The 27294-nt window shown below is 38.4% G+C and overlaps 1 protein-coding gene across 4 annotated transcripts; it reads left to right on the top strand.

Annotated features, from left to right (window-relative positions):
- Positions 1-43: 43 nt before the first annotated feature.
- On the top strand, positions 44-27051 carry LOC111334636 (ATP-binding cassette sub-family C member 4). 4 transcript variants are annotated; one of them, XM_022940431.2, is made up of 29 exons: positions 48-331; positions 2010-2120; positions 2579-2699; positions 4469-4684; positions 5833-5910; positions 6064-6227; positions 7171-7296; positions 7821-8070; positions 9420-9527; positions 9610-9660; positions 9865-9906; positions 10453-10644; positions 11763-11857; positions 12382-12468; positions 14250-14346; positions 14893-15165; positions 16302-16439; positions 17479-17516; positions 17728-17987; positions 18184-18263; positions 19092-19242; positions 19381-19617; positions 20538-20638; positions 20879-21070; positions 21560-21715; positions 23426-23515; positions 24658-24830; positions 25455-25560; positions 26176-27051. In XM_022940431.2, exons 1-29 carry the CDS (start codon positions 252-254, stop codon positions 26431-26433), a joined length of 4071 nt encoding a protein of 1356 aa, XP_022796166.2. In that variant the 5' UTR covers positions 48-251; the 3' UTR covers positions 26434-27051. The 4 variants fall into 4 exon arrangements, 3 of the variants coding, with proteins under 3 accessions (XP_022796166.2, XP_088582354.1, XP_088582355.1); XR_015989122.1 differs by lacking the exons at positions 25455-25560; positions 26176-27051 and adding an exon at positions 24245-24391 and having other exon boundaries at positions 44-331; positions 24658-24796; XM_088726228.1 differs by lacking the exon at positions 9610-9660.
- The last annotated feature ends 243 nt before the right edge of the window (positions 27052-27294 follow it).

Raw genomic sequence — 27294 nt, 5'->3', positions numbered from 1 at the left:
GTAGCATACTGAGTAGCATTGGATGTCCTGTGGTGTTTGCAGTGTTCTATTGCATGCGCGATTCATCCAACTGAAATCACCGCATTGTGACTGAGCACGCGATCTATTAGTTCTTCAATTAACAATTGATTAGTTAGGGCAGTGAGGTGGACTCATGTCACGCCAGTGGTAACACAAGAAAGCGTCATCTTTTCAAAATTCAGATTAATTCGCGTTGTAATTGGATGTAGCTGGATAGTAGTGTAGATACAATGGATTTGTCCGAAAAGCAACACAACAGCCTACCTAGTCCAATGGCTGAGGCATCGTTCTTGTCTCGTCTCACTTTCTGGTAATCGTGAATTAACTATAAGATGTAGCTGATATTAAGCTGATATTAGGATTAAGGTCTGCATACGTCTCTAAATGTTTTATCGCGTTTGTAAACAGCCATTCGTTTTCTTATTTACACTAACGTTGAGAATATTTACATAGTTTACTTCATTTTATGTTTGCATGCCCAACAATTTTATGTAGAATTTATTTAGATTGACGCATAACGTACTTGGACAGTTGAAAAGTAAATTGAGGATTTGGTATTGTAAGGTCGAGTTCACTAATGCTACACATTTACGACCGTACATGTATCAATGAAGTGAGTTCATGGGGTATATGGCCCCTGAATCAATATAACAGGGTGGCTGAAATCAGATCGGTCAACCGTTATTCAAGCCTGTCTCAGGCGGAAGTATAAACGGCTCTAGATTGTCTTTGGTCCTTATGCAGAAGTTCACAAGAGTGTAAGGTGTAAGGAAATGACAGTAAGAAAGATTGGAAGTTTGAGATTGTAATTTCCATAACAGGCTTAAAAGGGGTTTAACCCCAACTACCAGCCCCTGATCCCAACCTCTATCCTTAACCTCCAACCCCCAACCCCCAACCCCCAACCCCAACCCTCACCCCCAACCTCATACCCCAAACCCTAACCTCTACCCCAACTTCCAACCTCCAACCCCCAACTTCCAACCCTCAACTTCCAACCCCCAACTCCCTACCTCAACCCTCAACCTCCAACCCCCAACCTCCAACCCCCAACCTCCAACCCCCAACCTCCAACCCCCAACCTCCAACCCCCAACCTTCAACCCCCAACCTCCACCCCCTGACCCCAACCTCAATCCCCAACCTCCATTACCCCTAACCCCAACCTCCAACCCCTAACCTCAACCCCCAACCTCATACCCCAAACTCCAACCTCTACCTCCAACCGTCAACCTCAACCCTCGATCCCCAACCCCCAACCTCATACCCTAAACCTCCAACCTCTAACCCCCCATCCCCAATCCCCAACCATCAACCTCAACCCTCAACCTCCAATCCCCAACCTCATACCCTAAACCTCCAACCTCTAATCCCCAATCCCCAAGCCTCAACACTCAACCCCCAACCCCCAACCCCCAACCCCCAACCCCCAACCCCCAACCCCCAACCCCAACCTCCAACGCTAACCTGGAGGTGCAGGGTTTTTTATGTTAGGGATTTCCTTAAACTAGAGGTACCACTTCATCAAAGGGCATGCCACTCAGCTGGACCATATCAGTCACCTAAATGTATGCAATGGGCTCACCTGGGTACCCTTCCCTCTATAAATAAAGTTAAAGTTAATTTAAGTTAAGTTAAAGTTAAGTAGGCCAAGAGAGTTGACTAAAGACAGTCAAACGAGCTGAGAAGCTGGAATGAGGCAGCCACAGCTGGGGAAGATAGGACGACTCCTTACTTGAGTCTGGTGATGATTTCTGCTTAGGTTGTTGAAACAGTCACTACTAGTGACAACATTCTTTCTCAGGTTTATACTCTCACCTGGACTATCAGACTGAATGATCAAATGTCATCTCTGGGTTCAAACAATATAATTTAACCATTATATTTATTAGAATGTTATAGTACAGGAACTGACTATGGAGAAACAGTCTGGTGTCTATGAAAGAGTAAATTTGCATCGACATATCTTTTTTCCTTTTTGTTTTCAAGGTGGCTTAATGGACTTTTCAGTAAAGGATACGATAGGCGCTTGGAGCCATATGACTTGTATCAAGTACTCAAGGAAGACTCTGCAGAAACATTGGTTGCAGATTTGGAGAGGTTGGCTGGAAAAAATTAATGATGATGTATCTTTTTTTTTTCTCAGAAAAAAAAAAAAAACCAAGCAGGCCATGTTAAAGAGGTGAAATGCAAATATCAAAAGGTTTGAAACATGTAATGGATCCATACTGAGAAACTTTAGTTAACTGATAAACTCCATCTGAGTGTTACAACCTGGAGAATGTATCGGCCTGTGTATACAACACCAGTGAGTGACACATAAACCCTCAGACTGGCAGACATTTCCACTCAAATCACATGATGAGTTGTTTTTTCACTTGCAGACCCTTCTTGATTTCTCACATCCAGGCAATTGTGCTTTATGTCATTGACCAAATTATTCAAGGTTTTTTACCATCTACAGTTTTTGTTTATCCAGACTTGTTGCTTGTATCCATTTTTAGAAAGTGTTGAGTTTTGCTTCTTTTTGAGTGATCTCTATGATTTAATTTTTGTAGTGAGTGGTCCAAAGAAGTTGCAGCTGCAGCATTTTCAGCCAGAAAACCAAGTTTGGGTAAAGCTGTAGCAAGGTTTGCTTTTGTTGAGCTGATCTATGTTGGTGTGTTTGGCTTCCTTAATGTAAGTTGCTTGCCCTTTCAAAATATCCAAATATCCAAAAACAACTTGTTGTTCCATCTTTCAGTATTTGTAGTAATTTTTCCATCATTCTGTATTTTAGAATTTGAGTTTATTTTGTGCCATTCTTTCTTTTAGGATTTGGGGTGATTTTTCGCTGTTCTGTTGTTAGCTTTGGGGTGATTTTCTGCTATTCCATCTTTTAGGATATGGGGTAATTTTCAGGCACTCCAGGATTCCATCTTTGAGTTGTTAAATGTGGCATACCGTATTTACCCGTGTATAATGCGAACTTATTTTTCCCGAAATGAACACCTAAATTCGAGATGCGTATTATACACGGAATCCTTTGTTTAGGCTGACGCGACATTAGAATAACAAAGACACATAAGCGTGCGATGTAATTGGTCTTTAATTTGAGGGTAAACTAACCTACCAATGACATGTTAACAATTTGGATCCTTGAATAAATTTAACTAAGTATTTAAGCGAACAGCTGATCAACAAAACAGTTACTGTAATCTTGAGCAATCAAACGTAAACATGACTACAAAACTCGCCGGAACCAAGCGTCAAAGTTACACAGTGTCAGATAAGTTACGAATCATCAATTTCGCCGAACAGCATGGAAATCTCGCTGCTGAAAGAGAGTTCGGAGTATCTGAAAGTAATGTTCGCTTATGGCGGAAGAGCAAGGAAAACTTGAAAAAGATGCCTCGGTTGAAACGAGCAAATCGTGAAGCCCACGTGACCGAAAGAGTGAAAACAGCACTGACACGAGAAAACACGAACTTAGCAGTAATTCCTGGCGGATTAACCTCGATCTTGCAGCCGCTGGATGTCTCTTTAAACAAGCCGTTTAAAGATGGTGTTAGAAAGAGGTGGATGGCGGAGGGAATCCATGAATTTACAGCGAGTGGCCGCCAAAAGAAACCATCCGAGGAACTGATCCTTTCGTGGATCGCAGGAGCATGGCAGGACATTTCCGAAGAAATGATTGAATCCTCATTTCTAAAATGCGGGATCACCAACAGCCTTGATGGATCCGAGGACGACCTAGTTTACGAGGCCAACGATGACTGCAACAACGAGCTCGATGACTCGTTTGCAAGAGAACTGTTCCAGTCAGACTCCGAGTCCGAGTTTGAAGGATTTGATATGTGAAAGATGTTGTAACCATCATTTCGTTAGTTTGCCAAGTTAATTGAAATAAATAATGTTATACAATTTTACCTTCTTGTTGAGTAGTTTATTTTTCTTTTTTCTCAAAATTTGGTCTGAAATTGGGATTCGTATTATACACGGGCCCGCATTATACACGGGTAAATACGGTATAAGGTTGCCCATAGAATTAGTGATGTGCACATGCTGTAGTAGCTAGGAACAAACTGATCTACATCAACATTTTAGGTCAAAAAAGATTTGTTGGTGAGCTTTAATAACTTTTGGCAAATGCAAGCACTGATGTATAGTGATTTAAATGATGCATATTCGGTTTTATTTTTGGCTCATTAATATTCATATTTTTTATTATCTGAACTCTTCATTATCCAAACTATTGAGTTCAGTCCCCACAACTCTGGATAACTTAGGCTCAACTATAGTAGAGAAGCAGATTCTGGCATGCAAGTTTACTCATGTAGTTGTAGCAAATGACTTTCAAAGTTGTGTTTAGGTGTCAAAGGTAATATATTTTTCACTGTTTGCAGCAGATTTGATTTAAAATAATAATTAGGTTACAAGTTTCTGTCTTTTTTCTTTCTCCTATACAGGAAAGCATCAGGACTGTTCAGCCTATCTTGCTGTTTTATCTTGTGTCATATTTCATTCCCAACTCAAGTATCACAAAGTTAGAAGCTTATTTCTATGCCATGGCTGTTACAGTTGCCTCCACACTGTCTGTCATTCTTCATCAACTGCACTTTTTTAATGGTCACAGAGCTGGAATGCATTTAAGAATAGCAACAACTGGATGTGTTTTTAGAAAGGCAAGTACTTCATTATGCAAATATTAATTAATATGTAATTTACTGATCCTTACTTAATGGTGTTCATATTACATAACCTTAAGGGAGGTTGACTCTGACCTGACAGGCCTTTCAATATAGTGGAATGTGAGGTTTTTTCCTTTCTTTTTTTTTTTTTTTTTTTTTATATTTTAAATAGAGTGCAGTCATATGGATCTTACAGTCTCTTCAACTTTTCTGTCTGAGTTATAGCCACTGCTGTCATTTTAGATGTGCAACAATAATGGTTCATAATCTTTCAGAATTTTCCAAATACCACTCATAGATTGGCAGCTCTCAGTATTTTGGACAATTTTGAAACATCACTTGAGCTATTATTGCCTAATATAATAATAATAATTTAAAGAGGCTAGCTTGAAAGCTGGTTTAAGACTGCATGTGGGTACTGATGTGGCAAAATTTTTATAGTATTTCAAAAAGAATTGGAGGTTTCATAATGATACTAGAAGGTAGTGTTGCAGAAGATTTGTCTCAAAACAGAAAAACCTGCCACATGCACATCACACATCTATGTTCCATTAGCAAAAGATGATCTAAGAATATGATTTACATTCAAACAATAATCAAATGGTGAAAAATAATCATATTAATTACAACAACAATAATTATATTAACAGTCTGTGATAACAATAGTAATGGTAATGATAAGTTATTGGGGTCAGCTCAAGAACCTCAATGTTGCTCTTTTGGTTTATCCTCTAGGCACCAATTGGGATTAAACTGTGCTTTTTTTAAATTTGCGGGTGAATTATAAATTATTTTCTTATTTCATGGCATTCCATTTTTTATTTCATACAACAAGGCATGTTCTGATGTTCCTGTGTTCCGAATTTTAGTGCATGCCATTTAGCAGCTCCTTTGAGCAATAGTTGTTGATTGGAGTGGTAAAATGCTCTCTCTTCAAATAAATAACATTTTTTTTCAAAGTCTCCGTGATTTGCAGATCAAACCTATTAGGATGTTTCTGCAAGGAAAGTTATGTTTTCAATTAAGTGCCAGAGATGCCACTGTGAAATTATTTTGAGATGTTTATGATCCCTTGTATGCAGCTGTCACAGCAAGAACTAAAAAAAATTATCTCAACTCATTTTTGTTTGTGTGCATATTAGTCTTTAAGACTGGGTCAAGGAGTCATGACTGGTCATGTAGTCAATCTTGTGTCCACTGATACACAGAGCTTTGATCAGGTATGACGTATAATTTGGTTGTTGTTAATTTCTGCAGGCTTGTTTTATTTTTTGTCAGTTTTACTTTGATTGAAAATGAACATTTTTTTAAGTTGTTATTTTATTCATGAATTCATGAATTATTGATCTCTGTTTTTCTGTGTTTTAATTCAGTTTGTCAGCTATTTGCACTTTCTCTGGATTACTCCTGTTCAAATGGTTGCCACAATGTACTTGCTATGGATTCAATTGGGAGTTTCTTGCTTTGTTCCTCTGGCAATTATGCTTCTCCTAATTCTTTATCAGTCACATCTGGGTAGAGTGTTTGCAATTTTAAGGTAAGAATTTACCATCTAGAGTGCTGAGTCAACTGTCAGCTTCTCATTGGCTGTTTTATAAATGTAAAAGTATTAGTAATATCTTTTATTATTCTTTTACTTATAATTCCTGAGTGGAAGGTTGCTGTTTGATAATTGCCATCATAGTAATGTTGGAACTATAGATGTGGACTGCATGATCTTAACTTTAGTCAGAATTAGGTCTATCTAAGTAACTCAAATGTAATGAATAAATATAACAATGTTTCTCATGGGAGATCTTTGAAAAAGTTTAAGAGAGCTTGCTTATTCAGTTTCAAATTATTAGGAACACTGCAAAATATGTGTTGTGGTGTGAGGGATGTAGGGTGAACATTAAAAATGTGAAAAAAAAGATTCAAATAAGGGAGCTAATTATAACTGGAAGACATTGAGGTGCAAAACATGAATCAATTGTGAATGAAGGATTTTTTGAGATTTGAAGACTGATGAGCTGCCAAATCAAGTCAGAAAAGCTAGACATGTAGACTTACAGAGCACAAATGACCCATACAGGGGCCCCGAACTCAATACAACCAAGTAGCCGTATTTTGAACCAAGTGAAAGGGTGTATGTTGCAAGTTTAGCTCTTTTACTGTAAATCAAATTGAAGGAGTGTTTTTTTTTAACTACATGTACCATTTGCGACTTAAGTCGAGGTAAATAATGCATATTTAAATGCAGGCATGCAGGTGTAAACAGTGTACATCACAGTGTTTGACAAAAACAGCAAATAAAATACATTTAGCGTTCTGCAGAGAGAAAGATACTTGTAAATTATGTAAACCAATTAATGTTTTGCTTTGACATTTGAGTAATATTGGTTAAGTCTGTGGTGTCAAGAATGTTTCAAATTGAACATGTAATCAATATTTGGTAATTAAATTTAAAAATTATCAGTATTTAACCTGCAGTTTCCCTCTAGACTTAAAACAGCAAGGCTGAGTGATGAAAGATGCAATAGAATGAATGAAATTATATCTGGAGTAAGGGTTGTAAAGATTTCCACTTGGGAATTGTCATTCAGCAAACTAATCAAAAACTTAAGAAGGTGAGTGAGAAATGTCCCAGTATCATTGCTAATCAGGAGTTAATGTAGACATCTATATATAAGCTTGAATGTTTAAGGTTTAATTTTGTTCAGAAACTTATATAATTTACAAGTATGTATTAATACTTAGTAATTATATTTTAGATGTGCCTTGTCGCTCATTACCTAAATGGTAATTCTGATCAATAGCTCTGAACAGTTACTCTCTCTTCTGTAGCTGTTTCATGTTTATTTGCCTAAAATATTAAGATAATATCTGGGTGATTAACTTGTTTGTTTTCATCTGATCTAGTAGTTGGATAATTTATTGACGATTATTGTCGATGAGTGCTTGTCATTCTATTCTGCTTGTGTTACAAGTATTATTTATAATTAAGGTGACTTCTGACCAATATCTATATTTTCATAAATTCAATCACATTATAATATTGTTCTTAGTTATGCATTTTACTGTGTAAGATAAATTGTGTGCATTGCAGTGATAATGTTATTCCAGTTTATTTTCCACTTGTAAATTTTCACAGATTTGAAATATCAAAGATTAGGAAGGCTATGTTTCTGCGCGCCCTCAACATGGCTGTGGATTTTGCCTCACAGAATATCATCAGTTGTATAACTTTTGCTGGTTATGTGCTACTGGGAAATACATTGACTGCTGCCAAAGTGTTCAGCTCCATTGCTTTTTTAAATGCCCTCCAGAGGTCAGTGACTAGACATTTTCCTCCAGCAGTTCAGAAGCTGAATGAGGCAAAAATAACAGTGAAGAGAATCCAGGTGATTGTGTCTAGCTTGTTATGTACATCTTGGTACATTTAGCTTTCGTTTTATTTGCATTCATGAGCAATTGGTTCATGCATGGGTCAACATGAATTAATCAAGATATGAAGTTTGAAAGGCACAAAAGATGCAAAATACAGTAGTTACTCAAAGCATAGTCTAGAGCAATTTTTGCTCTTTGACTGCTGACTCCAAACTTCATATCTGCTTTTTCTTTGAATGAAAACTCAGCTGATGCATCATAAAAGTTGGTTTAAATAATATTTTCAACACAGTTGATAACAACCAGTTAACAACCAGTTAACAACCAGTTAACAACCATCACAGGTGGTTATCTACAATTATATACAGATAACAACAAACATATGAAACATATGTGTGAACTGCGGTTATGAGACGTATATGAGAACGATCCTTCGCAGTAAAGCACTATTTGAGCAATAGTGAAAATCAGACCTGAAAAAAATTTCAGGCCTGTACGGGACTCGAACCACTGACCTCTGCGATACTAGTGCAGCGCTCTACCAATTGAGCTAACAAGCCAACTGGGAGCAGGCCATCAAATTAATTCGATATAAACCCGTAGATGATAAATCAAACAACAACAAACATATGAAACATATGTGTGAACTGCGGTTATGAGACGTATATGAGAACGATCCTTCGCAGTAAAGCACTATTTGAGCAATAGTGAAAATCAGACCTGAAAAAAATTTCAGGTCTATATATACAGATATACAGATGCTATAGGTTATATATGCAGAGGTTATATATATATATATACAGATGCTATATACAATTATTTTCAACAATGTAGAACAAATTGAGATAATCAAGTAACGATAGAACTTGTTTTTCTTTCAATTACCTGCATTCACTCGATCTTGCTAACATCTAAGAATATAAGGTTGTTTCCTATGCAATTGAGTGTTAAGGCCTAGTTTGTTTCATGTGGATTTGTGACCGTTCTCACTGCTCATGTTGTTTTTGTTTTTGTTGTGTTGCAAAATAGGTCCTATTGTCAATTGATCGCCTTAATTTGCTTAACTTAGTGGTAGTTAAAAGAAAAACTGTATTTCAGTTCCTGGGACTTGATAACAGTGACCCATGACCCTTGACTGTGACCTCTAATCTGCATTTATGAAATACTGTCAGACAATTAATCTCAACACATTTGAAGGCAATTCAGTTGTGTAAGGTTAGGTTACTCTTTTTCTTACCCATGTGTGTGATGTGGGTCTTGCCTTGAACTCAGTGGGGGTAACAATTTATCTTGTTAAAATTTTATTTTCTCTTCAGTTAAATTTGCCATGTTTAATTAGTTTTGTTTGATGCTTTCTCTCAAGGAATTCTTGGAGCTGGATGAATTAAGCTTTGAAAAAATACAACAAAAGTCAAATAGGTCAGGAAAATCTGGTGTGACTGTCCACAATGTGACATGCAGTTGGAGTCAGGTTTGAGTGTTGATTTGATTTTTTGTGAAAAATGTTTTTTCACTTATATCAAGTGATGTATATTTATTTGACTTCGTCATAGGAAAGGATTGATAGATCTACTCTACAGGACATCAGCTTTAAAGTAGGCATGGTAATATTATCTTATTATTTGTCATAAAATTATCTGTTAATTTAGCTGTGCACTTTTCAGCATTGAACCAGAGGAAACAATTGATAATGGTAACTACATTAATTTTTTCCTCCCATAGATCATAAATAAAAACCTATCAAAAATCAATGTATAATTCAGTTCATATTATACAGTAATGAATGCTCTATTTTTGTATGGTAATAGGGAGACCTTTGCATGGTTGTTGGACCAGTTGGTTCTGGAAAGGTATTATGGTTATAATTTGTGGTGAACACTGAATTAGCAACATATGTAAACAGGTCATAGTTTTGATGGTACATCTTTGTAAAATTTACTAACATGCCTTTGGTTCTCTATGGGCTGTCCCTTGGCCACAAGTATTTCCAAATGTTACATAAAATAAATAGTGTCACACTAAGAAAAGGGTGTAGTTAGAGGGAAAGTATTGACCCTCCCACTATATCTTCCTCAAACATAACAAACACAATCAGTCCATTTTCAAATATTTTAGGAACAACCCTTTTTTTTCCAAGATCTCACTGGTAATTATTTTTACCGTCTGCCATACAATCCTTTTGATGTTCATTAATTTGGTCCTGGATCTGCATTGATATTTCTTGTTATTCTCCAAACTTGTCTAGCTGATCTTGTATTGATATGGTAAGGTGAAATTCTGTCTTGTTCACTCATTGGAGTTTGTAGGGATTTATGTGACATGAATGCATGGTGTGCACTTCACTGTAAGTTATTTGGTTTTAAATCAAGATGTTGGTATAATTAATTTCTCTATAGTCTTCATTGTTAATGATGTTGCTGGGTGAGCTATGCATCACTGATGGCAGCCTGCAGATCAAAGGGAGAATTGGTTATGTCCCACAGCAAGCATGGATTTTCTCTGGATCAGTGAGACAGAATATTGTATTTGGACAGACATTTGAGGCAGACAGATATGATAATGTTATCAAAGTGTGTTGTTTAGAAAAGGTAAAACTGTTGCCTTCATTTCTTTTGATATCTTTGAAACTACTATGTTGCTGTGCTCTGTTTTATTATTACTTGTTGAATGATGGTATCAGCACTTATTTTTCAAGCATTATACCCAGTTGTCATTTAACTTCACCAAGATCTTTTTGCAGTTATATACAACTCCACAGACTCATTTCTATAACTTTCACGTTGCTGGCTTTGTAATGAAAAAATTTAAGGAATACACTTGATCAAGTTCTAATGTATGTTGTAAGTTTCCATGAAGGGGCAATTGACTCTCGTGAATGTCTTTTAATAATTATTCCACCACATTTTATCCAAAGAGATAGGAGGCCTTCCACACCCTTTGGAAGAAACCCTCCACCACTAAACTACATCCTGTTATGATTATAGGCCGGGTTTCTGTAACATCCTCTCAAATAATTTTTTGGATGCCACTTTTCTCTTGGTTCACTTAACGTAAATATGCCATCTGATCTATCGTAACTAGAAGAAGGCAGACGTATTTTCTGTAGAATGAAAATTTTGCTGAATAAGTCATATAATGCCAATTAAGCAACTTACTGTTACGATGAATATATGAAGTTCATATATTTTGAACTGCGGTTATAGATACGTATGATGCACGATCCTCGCAGTAGAGAGCGCTATTTATGCAATAGCGAAAATCAGACCTGAAAAAAATCAGGCCTGTACGGGATGCGAACCACTGACCAATGCGATACTAGTGCAGCGCTCTACCAATTGAGCTAACAAGCCAACTGGGAGCAGGCCGTTTAGTTGATTCGTAATAAACCCGTGATGATAAATCAGATACGATGAATATATGAAGTTCATAAAAAAAAAAATAAAAAAAAGATATATATATATATATATATATATCTGATTTATCATCACGGGTTTATTACGAATCAACTTAACGGCCTGCTCCCAGTTGGCTTGTTAGCTCAATTGGTAGAGCGCTGCACTAGTATCGCAGAGGTCAGTGGTTCGAATCCCGTACAGGCCTGATTTTTTTCAGGTCTGATTTTCGCTATTGCATAAATAGCGCTCTCTACTGCGAGGATCGTGCATCATACGCAACTTACTGTTGTTGTCAATGTCTCTATGTGAAGGATATCGATTTACTTCCTGAGGGAGACTTGACCCTTATTGGAGAAAAAGGCGTGACGCTCAGTGGTGGACAAAAGGCACGAGTTTGTCTGGCAAGGTTAGTTTAATCACTGACTGATTATCATAGTTTTTAAGCAGATTAAGTGTACTATTGGCAATGTTACTATGCAGGAGAATAAGTGTTACATAGAAGACAAAGAAAATTAACTAAAACTGCGCTAAACGACCCATGATGCAATTCAACAGAATGCAATGGAACAAACACGGATGCGATTCCAAACTAGGTCAGATTTTGAGGCGATTGAGACTGTTTATTTCCTTACATATCCCTATCTTTCGTTCAAATGATCACATATTTACGAAGGCCCATAGATCGAGTTTGGACGACCTGAGGTATCTTGGCCGCACACATAAAATCACAATGCGTGGTTCAAAAACGGCTGCTGTCCCGGTTGTCGCAAAATGTTTTTTTTTTTTACTTTTTCTTGACTTTTTTTAGTCAAGATGGCTCTCTTGTACACCTCGTAATTGGCTATGAAGGAAGAAGGGAATTTTTGTCGAAATGTTCGTAACGCTTTTGAGACATATTCTCATTTCAGTTTTTATTATCATTTATTACAGGGCAGTATATTTTAAAGCAGATATCTATATTCTAGATGACCCACTCAGTGCTGTAGATGTCCGTGTGGGAAGGAAACTTTTTGATGAGTAAGTGAGACGTAACGTGCTTGGCCGCAAAGGTTTTCTTGGTTTCTCTATTGTTATCAGTAACACTTTTGGCAAAATTTGACAGACGTGGTGGAAGTGTGCGCAACTGTCATTGTTTTTCATTAGTATGTTCTAAAACAGTGGGTAGTGTCGAAGGTAAGCTCTGATTGGCTACCGGTTAGCTCAATTGGTTAGAGCGCTGGATTGTTGTGCGGGAGGTCGAGGTCGATGGTTCGAGCCCCGGCCGGACCCACACTCAAGGTCTTAAAGTAACTGAGGAGAATGCGCTACCTTTCTATAATATCAAGAAATGGTTAGACATTCTAGTCTTCTCGGATAAGGACGAATAAACCGTAGGTCCCGTCTCCTGCATCTATTAATTAGTTAATTTGGTTAGGCAGGGGACGTTAAAGAACCCACTCACGAGATTACTGTGATGTGGTCTGGCCTGTTTAATGGGAATTGGGGGGAGGGGGCATCTTCAAATAAAAGTTTCTTTCCAATGTTTGTAAACTGCTGATGCAGTCTGGCCAAAGTCCCCCGAAAAGTGTTGTGATGCGCATTTGATCATATCTTCATGTTAATTTGCGCAATATAAGTATTAAATTATTATTATTATTATTATTATTATTATTATTATTATTATTATTATTATTATTATTGGCTACTCAACTCCGAATATACTTTGCTATTTACCTCCAGCACCTCGCGTGGGATTTGTACCCGAAAATATTAGAATCGTTGCCGGATAAATGAGTTGAAATCAAATTTTTTTTATAAAGGCTGATAGTTTCTAAAGAAACTGTTTGGGGCTGCGTCGGTGGGGGTAACGAAATAATTTGAATATATCAACAAAGTTGAAATGGTAAATTGGCCACCGTTACGATTATAAAAGCTGACGTTTCGAGCGCTAGCCCTTCGTCGGAGCGACGAAGCATATTTTTTTAGCTATACTATCTGACACTATCGGTGGATTTTTACGTCGCTGCTTAGCAGCTCGGCAAATATCCAGCACTGGCCACTAACACTGAGGTGAATAGCTGTTGACTCTTAATAAAAAAGCCTCTTAATAAGAACAGCGAAAAAGGAAAAGTAGCTGATTTTCTCCGGTTTTGATACAGACCTCAAAACAAAATCAGTACAATTTCTTTATAATAATAATTAAATAATAATTTTATCAATTTCTATTGCGCATTTACCATGTAATGATCTAATGCGCTTTACAACACTGTGCAGGGGACTTTTCCAGAGTGCCAGTGGCAGTTTATGATCAACAAAGGAGAAATTTTACAGATGCCCCCTCCCCCCAATTCCCAGTAAACAGACCAGACCACCTCACAGTAATCTCGTGATGTGGGTTCTCTAACGTCCCCCGCCTAACCAAATTAACTAATTGACAGATGCAAGAGACGGGACCTCCGGCTTTACGTCCTATCCGAGAAGACGAAGCAATGTGAGTGAAGCGTCTTGCTTAACTGACACAACGTCAAGCCCCAGCCAGGACTTGAACCCAGGTCGTCTGACCCAGAATCCAGCGCACTGATCACTGGACTACTCACGCCTCACTTTATTAATTTTTTTATTATTTTGGTTGAAGTTTGCGATGAGTTAGCCGTCTAGCTTGGGACTTCCGGAAAAAAAGTGCATACTTTTAGAGATTTTTCAACGGAATCACTTGCAGCCCAGGATTATACTTGGAGCTGTTCAGCAGATTGGATATTGAAATGGAGCCGAAAGTTGGGAACTTTTTGCAATGCTAAGTGTGTGATTACTTTGTACAGGTGCATCGATGGACTTCTGAGACAGTGTCCAAGAGTCCTCGTCACCCATCAACTTCAGTACCTTCGCAATGCGACCGAAATTTTATATCTTGAAAAAGTAAGGAGCTGATCATCAAGGTAATAAGGCTATATGTAGAAATTTGTCTTTGAAGGCAGCTCTGTGTCAAGCCATCAAAAACTTGATAAAACTTAATTTCCGAACTACCAAATACCTGAAGCTAAGAATTTAGGCCACTGAAAAAAGTTTAATATACAATCTGGCCAAGTTTCCATTCCTTGCGGTTTTAAACTGGAGAGTTACCCGCCAAAATGTGTAACTTAAATTTGTAGGTGGGCCTTATAAAGGATACCATCTTGTGCCTTCTCTCCAAGAGGCATGTCTATAGCCTACAGTACTTTTGTCTTTTCAGGGAGTCCCCTACAGTACTGATGTAATTTTTCCCAGTCACCACAAAGAAATCCTCTGAGGCAAAAGGATACAAAACCACCTTCCTTAAGTTTTAGTTAGCATGGTTTGATCCGTTATTTAGGAATACTTCGGAATATTGGTACGCCTGGGATAACTCGCGTTCATTAAGGTAAGATATAATTATTGACGGTGCCACAAACTGATTGTATGCCTCTGACTGGCTTCGGTTTGCAGGGAAAAATTCATAGTCGTGGAAGTTACACGGACCTTGTCAATGCGGGTATAGATCTGGTTTCCTTGCTGAGGGTCCGTAATGATGATAATGACGACGATAACGATGACAAAGATAGTGCTATTGACGAGGATTCAGAGCCAGTACAACCCTATCCAGTCCACGATGTTATTTTCAGAAGAGGGGGTGGGGCTAAAGGTATGAATGCTTTCAACCGATGGAGTACTGCATCGTCAATTGATATAGAAGCAGACTTCGAGGCCATGGCTAGCAAGGTATGCTTAACTGTTGCGTTCTTTTTCACACTCTGGGCTCGAATTTTGCATTTCCATTTGGAGGAGCCCTGCGATGATATCAGCCACCTGACGTCCATCTGACTTCGTTAACAAACTGTCAGTTTTTCATCTGAAGGAGCGTAAATCCTCCTTGGCTCGGAAAACCGCTTTTCTACATCCATGTTCCTTTTGGTCAGTACTTAGCATTTGGTGTTGTCAAAACATTTTTCCTGACCTTGCACAGAAGCTTGTTTGTATCTGTGTTTGTTTTGTTTTCTTTTATTTCACCACCACTCGAATTTCAGCGAAAAAGTTGGATTTGATAAGAACTTCCCGCACCCTATCTAGAAGACATGGGTAGCACTGGCTGTGGGAACAAAACTTTGTTAGCTTAAAAAGAAAGGGGACTACATTATTACAAAAAAGGTAAACTGAGAAATAGAGCACGATACGATGTGTCCGCCAGTCATGGTGTGGAACACTTGGCTCTTCATCACATCGAAAATGTGATACAAAACAATGCTTGTAGAAATCCCTAGCGCGGAAGTTGTACCGGTATCAAAGAGTTGAAGGATAAATCGCTTTATCATATAACCGGTCCGGTCCCGCTCGCGCAGTCCCGGCTCACGCAGTCCCGGCTCACGCAGTCCCGCTCGCGCAGTCCCGGCTCACGCAGTCCCGGCTCACGCAGTCCCGCTCGCGCAGTCCCGGCTCACGCAGTCCCGGCTCACGCGGTCCCGGCTCACGCAGTCCCATAGAAAACCATAGTGAAAGCTGACGAGTGAAGGGCCGGACGGTTTGACGTGAGCCGGTTCGGAAAACGCCGTCCGGCCCTGTTCTCCTCACGTTTCTTTGTTGCACAAACTTAAAGGAAACAGAAACGAGGAAAGAAAAGTTGTGTTTTTCAAGGAATTGGGAGTGTCTTGTTCTGACTTGAAAGAAGAGACAAAAAGGTTCTAATGCAGATTTGTATGCGCTCGTGTGGCTGCGTGTTCCCGTCTATCGCGTTATTTAGTATGAAATTTTCAACACTAAATGGTCACATGATAAAATGCTTATTGACTGAGTTTTCCCACTCAGTCAGTTAGTACATAAATTTTATTATCTTTGCCAAAATGTGACGATTTTTCTCTAAGGCAAAAGAGAAACCGCAGGTTGATACTGAAGAGCGACCAAGAGGAAGTATTGCGTGGAGTTTGTATGTGAGATACTTCCGAGCAGGGGGAAATGACCTGGTGTTGCTTCTGCTGGTGGTACTCTGTGTATGTGCTCAGGTAACACTGTCATGTATGCTGTAATTTAACAAAGCAGGGTGAAATTTGTAGAAAGTTAGAAAAATCAAACGAAGCGTTTAGCACGAGGGAGTCTTATAATCACGAACATGCACGACTGCCCTGAGTGGTACAAACGGAGACTTGTTATTAATTTGTTCTATTATGGTTAAGTGTGGAGGCTAGAAAATTTCTTTTTTTACTCGAAGCCAGGTACAAAACCTATCAGAAAAGTTTTATTGTACACTCGAAAATTGTAGCAAATACGGCTAGATAACTTTCTTGTATACAACAGTTGATGTATGGGACTCATTGACAGTTCTTTTAAGAGTAATGAACTTCAAATCTGTTTTTGAGCGCAGTCTTAGAAATTAAACAGCATAGCTTGCTACAAGTCTCCTGTAGCTCAGTTGTAATTGCCATCCAAGCAGTACGCTGGAAGTTTTTCACCATGGACGTATTGCGGCGAGTCACCTCTGACTCATTGGTAGATCAACCGAGTTACTTATCGGAAGCTCGTTGGTACGAGCCCTTTTGGGAGCAGCCTGAGTTCCTTTTTTCTCCTTGTATGCCTGTGTCTTCTCTGCATACATCATCTTTGATCTTAATAGTGTTCTAAGTGTTTCTAGATTTCAATTCATGGTTAATAATAAGTAATAATAATTAATTGTAAATTATCGTAAAGTATTGTCTTTGAAAAGCCTGCTTTGGTGAAAGTTAACGAACAATGTATTTTTATCTTTGTATGTGAAAGAGAGCGTGGCCACTAACAGAAATACCTTATTCAAAACTGTAATTGGAGCATCTTGTAATTGCACTCGTATTACGAAAAAAAAATGGTACGCCATTTACCAATCAGAATAAAAAATTTTACTACAAATTCGACTGAAACGCTTTTGCCTTTAATGCTTTTCTTAAATAACAACTTTCTCTTTATGAGAGAGATTTTGTCACTCTTTCCTCAGTGTAGTCCTCGACGATGCTTTCTTGGAGTATTTGTTGATCGTTTAATTTTGAACTTCAAGTTTGTTTTATTTCTCAGGGTGTGTTCACATTAAGTGACTGGTGGCTATCACAGTGGTAAGAAGTTTAGTATGTTATCAGTCATTGAGGACAGTTATTCCGGCGAACTTTCCACTTTACGGAGAATATTCAACCCATAATGCCGTCATTGGCTAATAATTTACTAGTCAGCGGAGGATGCATCTGTCACAGTTTTTGATTATAAAATCTTTATTTATCTTTACCTTATTTACTCGGTGTAGCTAGTAATTGTCGTATACTATTTTAGGTCGAATTCTCAAGGTCAAGACTTGTTCGTATTCAAATTTGTTCAAGCAGTTATGCGTTACCCCATGGATGGAGAAGCGAGCAAACACAACACTTACATGATCATTTACGGAGGTCTGGTGACTACAACTCTCGTTCTGTCGTTCCTCCGGGTTCTGCTGTTCTTTCATGCAACTGTGACGGCGTCTGTCAAACTTCACAATAATATGTTTGATGCTGTTATTCGAGCACCGGTTTTCTTCTTTGACACGAATCCAACAGGTATGGTGATCACTGGTAGCCAAATTTTAGATCTTATCTCTGTATTCGAACCCAGACAAATTAGCGATATCGTTCTCCGAGTGGGTATTGTGTACGGTGATTGAGGCACGTTGGATGCTCGAAGGGTTTAGTTAATTTCGACGTTCAAGTCAAGGTTTAATTGCCACTGAGAAAGTAGTTTTGTTTTTGTTTTCAGGTCGGATCCTCAACCGGTTCTCCAGTGACACTGCATACATGGATACCCTTATCCCGGAGACATTTTTGGACTTTCTCCAGGTGTTGTGGGTTTTATTGCTTTGTTTCAGTTACTTTCCGTTTGTCGATAGAAAAGAATGATTTTAGATAGATAACCTTGGAATGTCATCAACGTGATATTGTTGGTCTAGTGTTTGGGACTAAGCATTTCTCAGACATGATTAGCTAACCGTCAATATGGCTTGTTGGTGAAGAACTGCATAATTATGATAACGTGCGTTATGCTTTGCTGTCAGTAATTTTCCATCGTTTGTAACCACACACTTGTAGATTTTTTAGATCTGTTTTATCCCTCAAAATGTTTACAAAATTAAAGATTAAAACGCGAGGTGGTCGCTTGAAGACTTGGACCACTTAGAAAGGCTCCAAGAATGAACTGAGTTGTTGCAGTGGTGGCCATTACGTTATCATAAGGCTGCGAAGAGCCATACAGCCATACACCATACAGCGCATATTTCAGCGCATTTTTTCACCATACAGCGCATATTTTTTTCCTGATCATGTTCAGGCGGCCTTTATGCTTCATTACTTTCTTAGATGCGTTAAGAGAGTGGTTCGCTGCATAGTTAAAGGGCTATCAGATGTTTTGTCTTATATTTCCAACGAGACTCTGTTACATTGTTAAGAAATGGCATGCAAAGACGAGAAGAAGAAAGTATGTCATGTAAATCAGATTTAGCATTACCATTAACTTTGGGACAAATCAAACCTGCTATACTCAGTAATACTCAATTGCCAGACACAATACCCAGTCAGATGCAAGCAAGCCTTTCCATGCCTTAATAACTGGTGTTGATCTGAATGTGAGTAGCAAACTTATCTTACTGGCTGATTTTGTTTTGTCTTTAGCTTGGTCTGCTGGTTGTAGCGGTTGTGAGTATGAATGTGATAACAATGCCCTTCATCTTGGTGGGAGTGGTTCCTCTTATACTTGTATTCTGTTGTCTGAGAAACTATTACTTGAAGACCACCAGAGAAATAAAACGCCTTGAAGGCACAGGTAACCCAATAAACTTTGCTTTCGTAAATTTTTCATAAGCTGCGGCGTTCGTGTTCTTTAACTGTAGTTCATTGAAAGCACAAAATTAATATATATATTGTGTCTTATATTGTAATATTGTGGCTTGTGTTCTTTCAGCCCGGAGCCCAGTGTTATCTCACTTGGTAACAACATTAGACGGCCTGACCTCCATCCGGAGTCACAGTCTGCAGGATGTTATGATTCACGAGTTCAACATTTGTCAGGATCGTCACACTGAAACATGGTTTCTTTTTATTGCCACTTCAAGATGGTTGGCATACCGTTTGGATTTCCTGTGTATGTTATTTGTGTTTATGGCATCATTTACACCGCTTTTCATTGCTGAAAGAGGAGGTAAATTATACTATACAAAAGTTTTCTGAATGATTGTGTAATTTTAATGTGTGTGGAGTCGGATACAAACTCATTCGAATTATCCCATTTATTATGGGAAACGAGACAGCGTGTCAGGTTATACTTTACGAAAGTTAATGCGTATTAATGTGCTTTCACTGGATATGAGACGTTTCACGATGAAGAAAGTAACGGGACATTTCTGTTATATTTGTGAGCAAGCATGCCGCCTCCCGGTTAGCTCAATGGATAGACCGCTGGACTGTTGTGCGGGAGGTCGAGGGTTCGAGCCTCGGCCGGACCAACACTCAAGGTCTTAAAATAATTGAGAAGAATTTGCTACCTTTCTATAACATCAAGAAATGGTTTGATATTGTAGTCTTCTCGGATAGGGACGAATAAATGGAGGTCCCGTCTCCTGCAGGGTTGGGGTAGGAGACGTTAATTTCCCACACACGAGATTACTGTGTGATGGATGTCCTCCCCTGGGGTGGGATTGGTGGGAAGGTGAGATCGATTGACTGAAGCGGCTGCCAGAGGCGCCTGATATGCTGACGTCTGTTCTCAACCTTACACTGCACCCGTAATTCAGCCTCTGGGCTGCAAGTGGTCAGATATAAACTATATTACTATATCAATCACACTTGTGTTGTGTAGTTGTTGTTGTTGTTTTCTTGTAGATTTTGGTGTTGCAGTCATCGTTGTCGTTCTTACCTTTTCAAAGTCCCTGGAAAGTTTAGATGGTGGGAACAGAAACAGATGACTCTTAAGCGAAAAACGTCACTGCATTTTCATTGATCGAGGGCTACCAATTTACCTTCCGTTCAACAACGATTACCCGTCCGATATACAATGATCGTTTATGCGACGCACTAAGTGATTGTCAATTTACAATTGTATTTTTTTTTTCTATCTTATAGAAATCGACGCAGGCTTGGTGGGGCTTTGCTTGACCTATGCTGTTTTGTTGCCTGGCCATTTTCAGTGGTGTGTCAGGCAAAGTGCTGAGGTAGAAAATCAGGTAAGTTTATCTTTAGACTGAAAATACAAAAGCACAACACGGCGCACTTGCCTGTCGACTATGAAGTAACAGTAGAAAAGCCGCACTGTACACTATTCTATTCTAAGCACGAAAAGGTGTAAAAGAAGAAAATGACATATACCTCACGATTAATCAATGAAGCCTTAAAACTTTTTCTCTTATTTTTGAGAAACATTTGGTGGAGGCATAACGCTTATCCTCTGTTTTGATAACATTTAGATGACGTCGGTGGAGAGGATAATGGAGTTATGTTGTCTAGAATCCGAGGGAAACTGGCACGGCAAAGTAACTGTTCCTGCTACTTGGCCTGAGCTTGGTCTTATAACTGCTGAGAGTGTGTCGTTCAAGTATCACCCTACTCTCCCACGGGTTTTAAAGAACGTGAACTTTTGCATTAGAGCACAGGAGAAGGTTAGAAAAGGATTCTATGAGTGTTTACAATGGGTTGTGCTAACTCGAGAAAAGCTTTCACGCACAATTGCTTTTATAAAATGCTCTTCAACGTTCCACTCGATTCTAAACTTAACAATATCCATCAACCAATGAGAACGCGCTCGGTGTCGGAGAAGCTTACTAACATGTGCAAATAAATTTGCCTTTGTCGCACACAACCTGCATTGATAATAGTTTTCAAGTGAAATGTTTGGCTACACTACAGGCTTAAAGTAAGTTTATTAAAAAAGGCAAATTCATAACTGTATACTAAAGTATGGAAAAGATTTGTTCACATTTATATAAAGTAAAATTATCAGTGTCATACTTAACTGCGCCTCCTGTACCCTTTTTTTTTGTTCTTACCTCAATTTGACCTTATCTGTTATCTACTACTGAACAAATCCACGGTAACGTGGAATATATTTGTTTTTTGTTTACATTTTGGAACATTATTCGATTGGACAGGTTGGTATTGTTGGTCGAACTGGTGCTGGTAAATCTTCATTGTTAGCAGCTCTTTTGAGGCTCGCTGATTCTAGTGGAACGATAAGGATCGACGGCATTGACATTTCAGAGCTCGGTCTCCACGAGTTGAGGTCCAGATTGTCAGTTATTCCACAGGTATGTGGTTAAGTATTAATTGCCCGGAATACCCCTGATGTTTTCTGATTGCGGCGATCTAATCGACGCCTATAAACAGACGAGTATGGTAATGTAAACTTGTGGAAGTTAGGTAGATGATAAATATATTTTTTTTATCGGATAAACGTAGAAAAGTGTATGGATCATGGGATACATCATCCTCTTAGAGACGATTTTTAACAGTAAACCGCCTGAAAAGAAGAGAGCTATTCACCATCAGCTCCTTCTACGTCAGTGGTATACTGGCTCTGATATCTTTTACGGAAAGAAGGGTTAACCATATCATGGATCTTGTAGCCGACGAATTCGTAACCATACTATGTCAGCGGAAAGACATTAGATTTTTGGCTTCGGGTCTGTCCTTCCAAGTAGCCGGAGATTGATTAATTGGCTTCGACAACTCAAGACTTTCCTCCAGGTTTGTCGCCAGTTCTGCGTGTGTGCGAAAAATGTCGCACAAGTCTATGAGCATGGCAACTTCCTTAGTAACGATTTATCCACCGATTAGTTATACCTTTTTTATACCTGTTTTTTACAACAACATTTTATCCGCTGAATAATGATACAGTAGTAAGTTATTTTATAAGTTGGATAAGTTAATATTGGATAAGTTCGTCCTTTGTACGAACAACTGAGGCCCGGTTGTCTTTACCTATGTTGAAAGTTTAGGCATCGTTGTAGGTAGTTTGTGTGTTGTTTGTGAGAGATGATAATGATGATGATGATAAACATGTGTCAAAAGATGCAACTGGAAGGTGCGTCACGCATGAATTAGTAGAGGAATTCTATTTAAGCTCAGACATTATTTACCTGTGAGCACACTCAAACAACTGTACTATACTCTCATATATCCATATCTAACATATGGATTGATGTGCTGGGGAACTGCATACCAAACCAGGTTAAATAAAATCAAAATAAGTCAAAACAACGGTATCCGCAGCATCTTCTTTGCTAGCAAAAGAGAAAGTTCTACACCATATTTCACACTATTAGAAATCTTAAGATTAGAGAATATTTTTAAATTAAAAATTGGCTCTCTTGTGCTTAAAATTCAATATCGAAAAAAGAATATAGCTCCAGTCCTCTATGATCTAGCCCAACTGGCTTCAGCTGTCCATAATTACTCTACTTGGTATGCCACTAATCAAAACTTGTACAGACCATTCTCTAGAACCAATTATGGTCTAGCAAGATTTAGTGTGGTGGCATCACAGATCTGGCAAACGATACCTTTTAAAATAAAGTGTCTCCCTGCCAAAAGCTTTAAAAAAATATATAAACTCTTCCTACTTGGCAGGCAGACATCTTGAACAACTTTAACCTATCATAGAGCTCTATTTTACTATTTGAACTATTTAGTATATGTGCTATCTCCTTAAGTGTATTTAACTTTCACCCATCCGTAACTGCTCTGTGGTAGTGGCCAACTCGAAAGCTTGGCTCCTTTGGCTACTACACACTCTTTCCACTGCTTTATGTAAATTCATGTATAGTTAGAACTCTCTTCTTTTTTTTTCTACTTTTTCTCTTTCTCGTTGTTGTATTTTTAGTAGAATAAGTGTGAATAAAAGAATGAATGAATGAATGAATGAAAGGAGAATTCCAACCATACTGATACTGTGTTATAGTTGGAATTCTCCTCTGATCATTTGTTTATTTTTCTGATCACTGATGATATATTTTCAGGACCCGGTCCTTTTCAGTGGAACACTCAGGAAAAATTTGGACCCATTTGATGAATACTCTGAGATGGAATTATGGCGCGCACTGCAGGAGGTGAGACGTTGACTGGTACATCATAAAGTGCAGCAATCCCCACCTTTAACCTTATTCCAAATTATACCTTACCTGTTTTAAGATTTTAGAGAGAAACAGTTTTAGAATTGCTGCAATAGTTTGTGCATGTTCAGGATCACTTATGGTGCGCCTAGGGATCGCTCGTTACGATGATCATAGACACATTGTGCTTCGTTTTGTACTCTACTTGATTAAAGGGCTCATGTCACTCATCTCCCTCGAACTTAGCAGCACATAAGGCCTCGAAACTCTGCCGTCAGCCAGCTCTTTCGGCTGCTGCTGTTCACACTTCGTTCGAAGCCTTCTTTACCTCTCTCTCTCTCTCTCTCTCTCTCTCTCTCTCTCTCTCTCTCTCTCTCTCTCTCTCTCTCTGTTACTCGAGTGATCAACATCAAGTTCTCCGTTTTTTCTCCCCCCTCCTTATTGTACTTAGATCTCAGTAATTTATCCGAGGAGATTTTTTTCTCTTCATTACCTTTCAGCTCTTCCTTCAGTTTATGGGTCTTTGTATGAATGTATTGCTTGTTTGACAATATTCGGGCAATAGTATCTATAAGTTAAACATTTTCAACGTTTGTGGTAACCTTCCATCTTATTTCTTTCATTTCCGTTTTCTTCCGTTACCCAATCAATAACCAGTTAGAGTAGTTAACCTGACACTCCAATCCTGATCTTGAATCACACTGTTGTGTCCTGTCCATCCACTAGAGTGCACTTTAAGTCTTTATGGTGCCTTCATCCGCCTAATTGTCTTGAATGGTGTACCATACCTGGGCCGGCATAATCAGCTATGGACTGACTGTCCATTTTGAACTGATTCCAAAGCTTACACGAAGTCCACTAAATGGATTAAAAGTGAGAATGACCAGTCTATTTACAGCTCGATTAATTTTTTTAATTTTTACTGATATTACAAATTTGATCAGCTGTTCTTCTGCCTTTTCTGAGTTTCAATTCAACCCCATTCGAATCATTTGAATCGCGTTTTTTCCCATCACTTTTCTGACGACTGATCGCCTTTTTGTGGCAGATCTGCATTATTGTATTGCCTTTTCGTTTCGTTTTTGTGGCTTTTTGTATAACAGAGGGTGATTATTATTTTCCGCGTGGAACAAATACAGGTTCAACTGAGTGACATGATATGCAGCTTGACTGGCGGCTTGGACGGTTTGTTAACCGAGTCAGGATCTAACTTAAGCGTTGGCCAGCGTCAGTTGATATGTCTAGCACGTGCTATTCTCAGAGGCAACAAGATCCTTATCATGGATGAAGCCACTGCTAACGTCGATCAAAGGTACGCTTCTTGCCTTACACTTGACGCCACAATTTATCAACAAAGCGAGAGTGTTTTAAGTTTAGGTGAAAAAAAAAAAACAACAACAACAACAATTCAATATGGTGCTGTGCCTAAGTGATGAATGCAAATAAAAGAAAAATTCTGATTCTTACCTAGCTGTTTGGCAGCGGCAAACTTTGTAATCTGGTACAGTCATGAAATGAATTACCTATGAAAGAGAACGATCTGAAAGTTTCAGTCAATCTGTATAACAATATCGAAATCACAGAGGATACTATTCATTTAATTTAATGTGAAGTAAATTGTTATATTGTTATGATGTTTGACTCATTTTGGAAAAGCGTTCACAATCTTTGTTGCGATCGCCAGGTTAACTTTCCTTTAACCCTTACCGTATCTCCAAGCTACAATTTCTCTTTGCTTTGAGATCATGAATCGTTCAGAGCTGATGCAACGGTACGGTTATGAACGTATTTATGAGTAGTTCCTTGTCTTCATCAAGATTTCTTTGAAGGTTTCGTTTTTGTTTTGTTTTTTTTTTATTTTGGGGCTTTCTAACTGCAAATTCAATGATATGAAGAATTTGAATACTATAGCTTTATTAAGGTTTAATTTATCTAGGACTGACTCCTTTATTCAAGAAACGATAAAGAGGAGGTTCCAGACTTGCACTGTACTTACAATCGCCCACCGACTGAAAACTATTATGGACTGCGATCGTGTTATGGTAATGGTATAATTGGTGTGATAACTTATTTATGGGCACATAGCTAGTGTTGTTTATTATGTTCAAATTATCTATGAGCATCTTTTGTGCTCAACAGAATTGCATTTTCTCCTATTGTGTTTATCACTTCTTGCGTAACATGGACAAAACGTGAGGAAGCCATTTTGAAATTTAACGCCCTTACTATAATCACCTCACACGAGGTGAATAGGGCGAGATATGACACAGTCCTCGACCAATTAAAGCGTGCGCAGCCCTCACTTGAGCCATTATACTTATTAACATTTTTATATACTAAAACAAAGGATGGGTCGAAGGCGTGCTCTGATTCGCTACTCAAACTCTGAATATCCCGAGCAACTCATGCGGGATTGCGCCCTAAGAATTTAAACGTTGCACGAATAAATTAGTTGAAGTCATCTTTTTGTGCTATATTATCTCACGGTTTTAGTAGAACTATTTACTATTTATTTCTAAAACAACTATTTACTGTAGCGTCGGCTCGGTAAATAGAAGTAGGCAGCTTATATCAGAGACGAGAGTAGATATGAAAGTGGAATAGATATGACGTTTAGTCATGCTCATAATGGCTAATTCTAATTTGATTTTAATAAGGTCCTGGACAATGGTCGGCTAAAGGAATTTGACGAGCCTCACTTGCTTCTGCAAAACAGATGGGGTCATTTTTATCGTCTTGTGCAGCATACGGGATCCCTAACATCTATTCAGTTGGCACTGGCTGCCAGACAAGCCTTTCTCCTGCGACATCAGCCACAGGCTTCCTATGCAGTTCCAGATGCCTCGAGAAGCTATCTGTCTTCATACATCCCCATATCTGGCTTCACTGATTTGCAACTTGAATCCTGTGTTTAAATCTATTTATTTTTCTCTAAAAACTTAATTGAGAACATATGCAGTTTCAGTACTTTTGTGAAGTAAAATATTTATGATTTTCCTGGTCAGGAGAAACTTAATGTCGCTATGAGGTACATTTCTCAGAAGAGCATGTATAGTGTACGATACGATGGTTAGTTAATGGTTCGAGTTTTTTCAGTCAACACCTTAGCTGAGGTCGACCTAGATTTAGCACTCAAGATACTCATACAGTGCGAATGGGTTTTATAAGTTACTATATTGAAATTTGGAGAGTACATATTTGTTTATTTTAATATATGATATTTTTAATACTTTGTCGCGGCAGCTGTCAACCTCAATTACAAAGAATGAACTGACGACTGTCCCACGTTCTCTTATGAGCCATTCCTGTACAGAATGACCTTGGCGAGTTTAGTTATTACGTCATAAGTGGCTGGTGTTCTTAAGATAAATTAATTTGAAGTTAATGTAAATTACAAGATATTATGATAACAGAGTGACATTTAATTTACCAAAGAGGCTCGTCAACCTTTTAAGCGACGTACTACTTGTTTTTTAAGACGAAACTGCGAAATAAAAATTTGGCGCCGTTACCGCTTGGTAATTAAGACATGATGTAAGTGTGACAAACATTTAGGGGGAGACTCGATGAAATGCTTGGAGTTCAGCGTTCTTTACAGACGGAAGATTGTATTTCTACGATACAACATATTTCCCAGTTTGTGCTAAAGGAGATTTATTTTAATTATCCGCGTCCCCTGACAGAGGTGTCCGTTGTACGTAGATTCGTTGTAAAACTTGTAACTAGCGGGGGGTTTAACTTTAACTTTAACTTTATTTAAAGAGGGAAGCGCAGTA

The sequence above is a fragment of the Stylophora pistillata genome, chromosome 7 (assembly GCF_964205215.1).
Source record: "Stylophora pistillata chromosome 7, jaStyPist1.2, whole genome shotgun sequence".
Lineage (NCBI taxonomy): Eukaryota > Metazoa > Cnidaria > Anthozoa > Scleractinia > Pocilloporidae > Stylophora > Stylophora pistillata.
Note: the sequence above shows the minus strand (reverse complement) of the source record. Positions and strands in the feature narration are given on the sequence as shown.

Coding starts and splice junctions, on each gene's coding strand:
- LOC111334636 (XM_022940431.2), top strand. CDS start 252: ATGGATTTGTCCGAAAAGCAACACAACAGCCTACCTAGTCCAATGGCT. Junction 12,469..14,249: donor GGAAGGAAACTTTTTGATGA/GTAAGTGAGACG, acceptor TACTTTGTACAG/GTGCATCGATGGACTTCTGA. Junction 21,716..23,425: donor GATTGTCAGTTATTCCACAG/GTATGTGGTTAA, acceptor ATATATTTTCAG/GACCCGGTCCTTTTCAGTGG.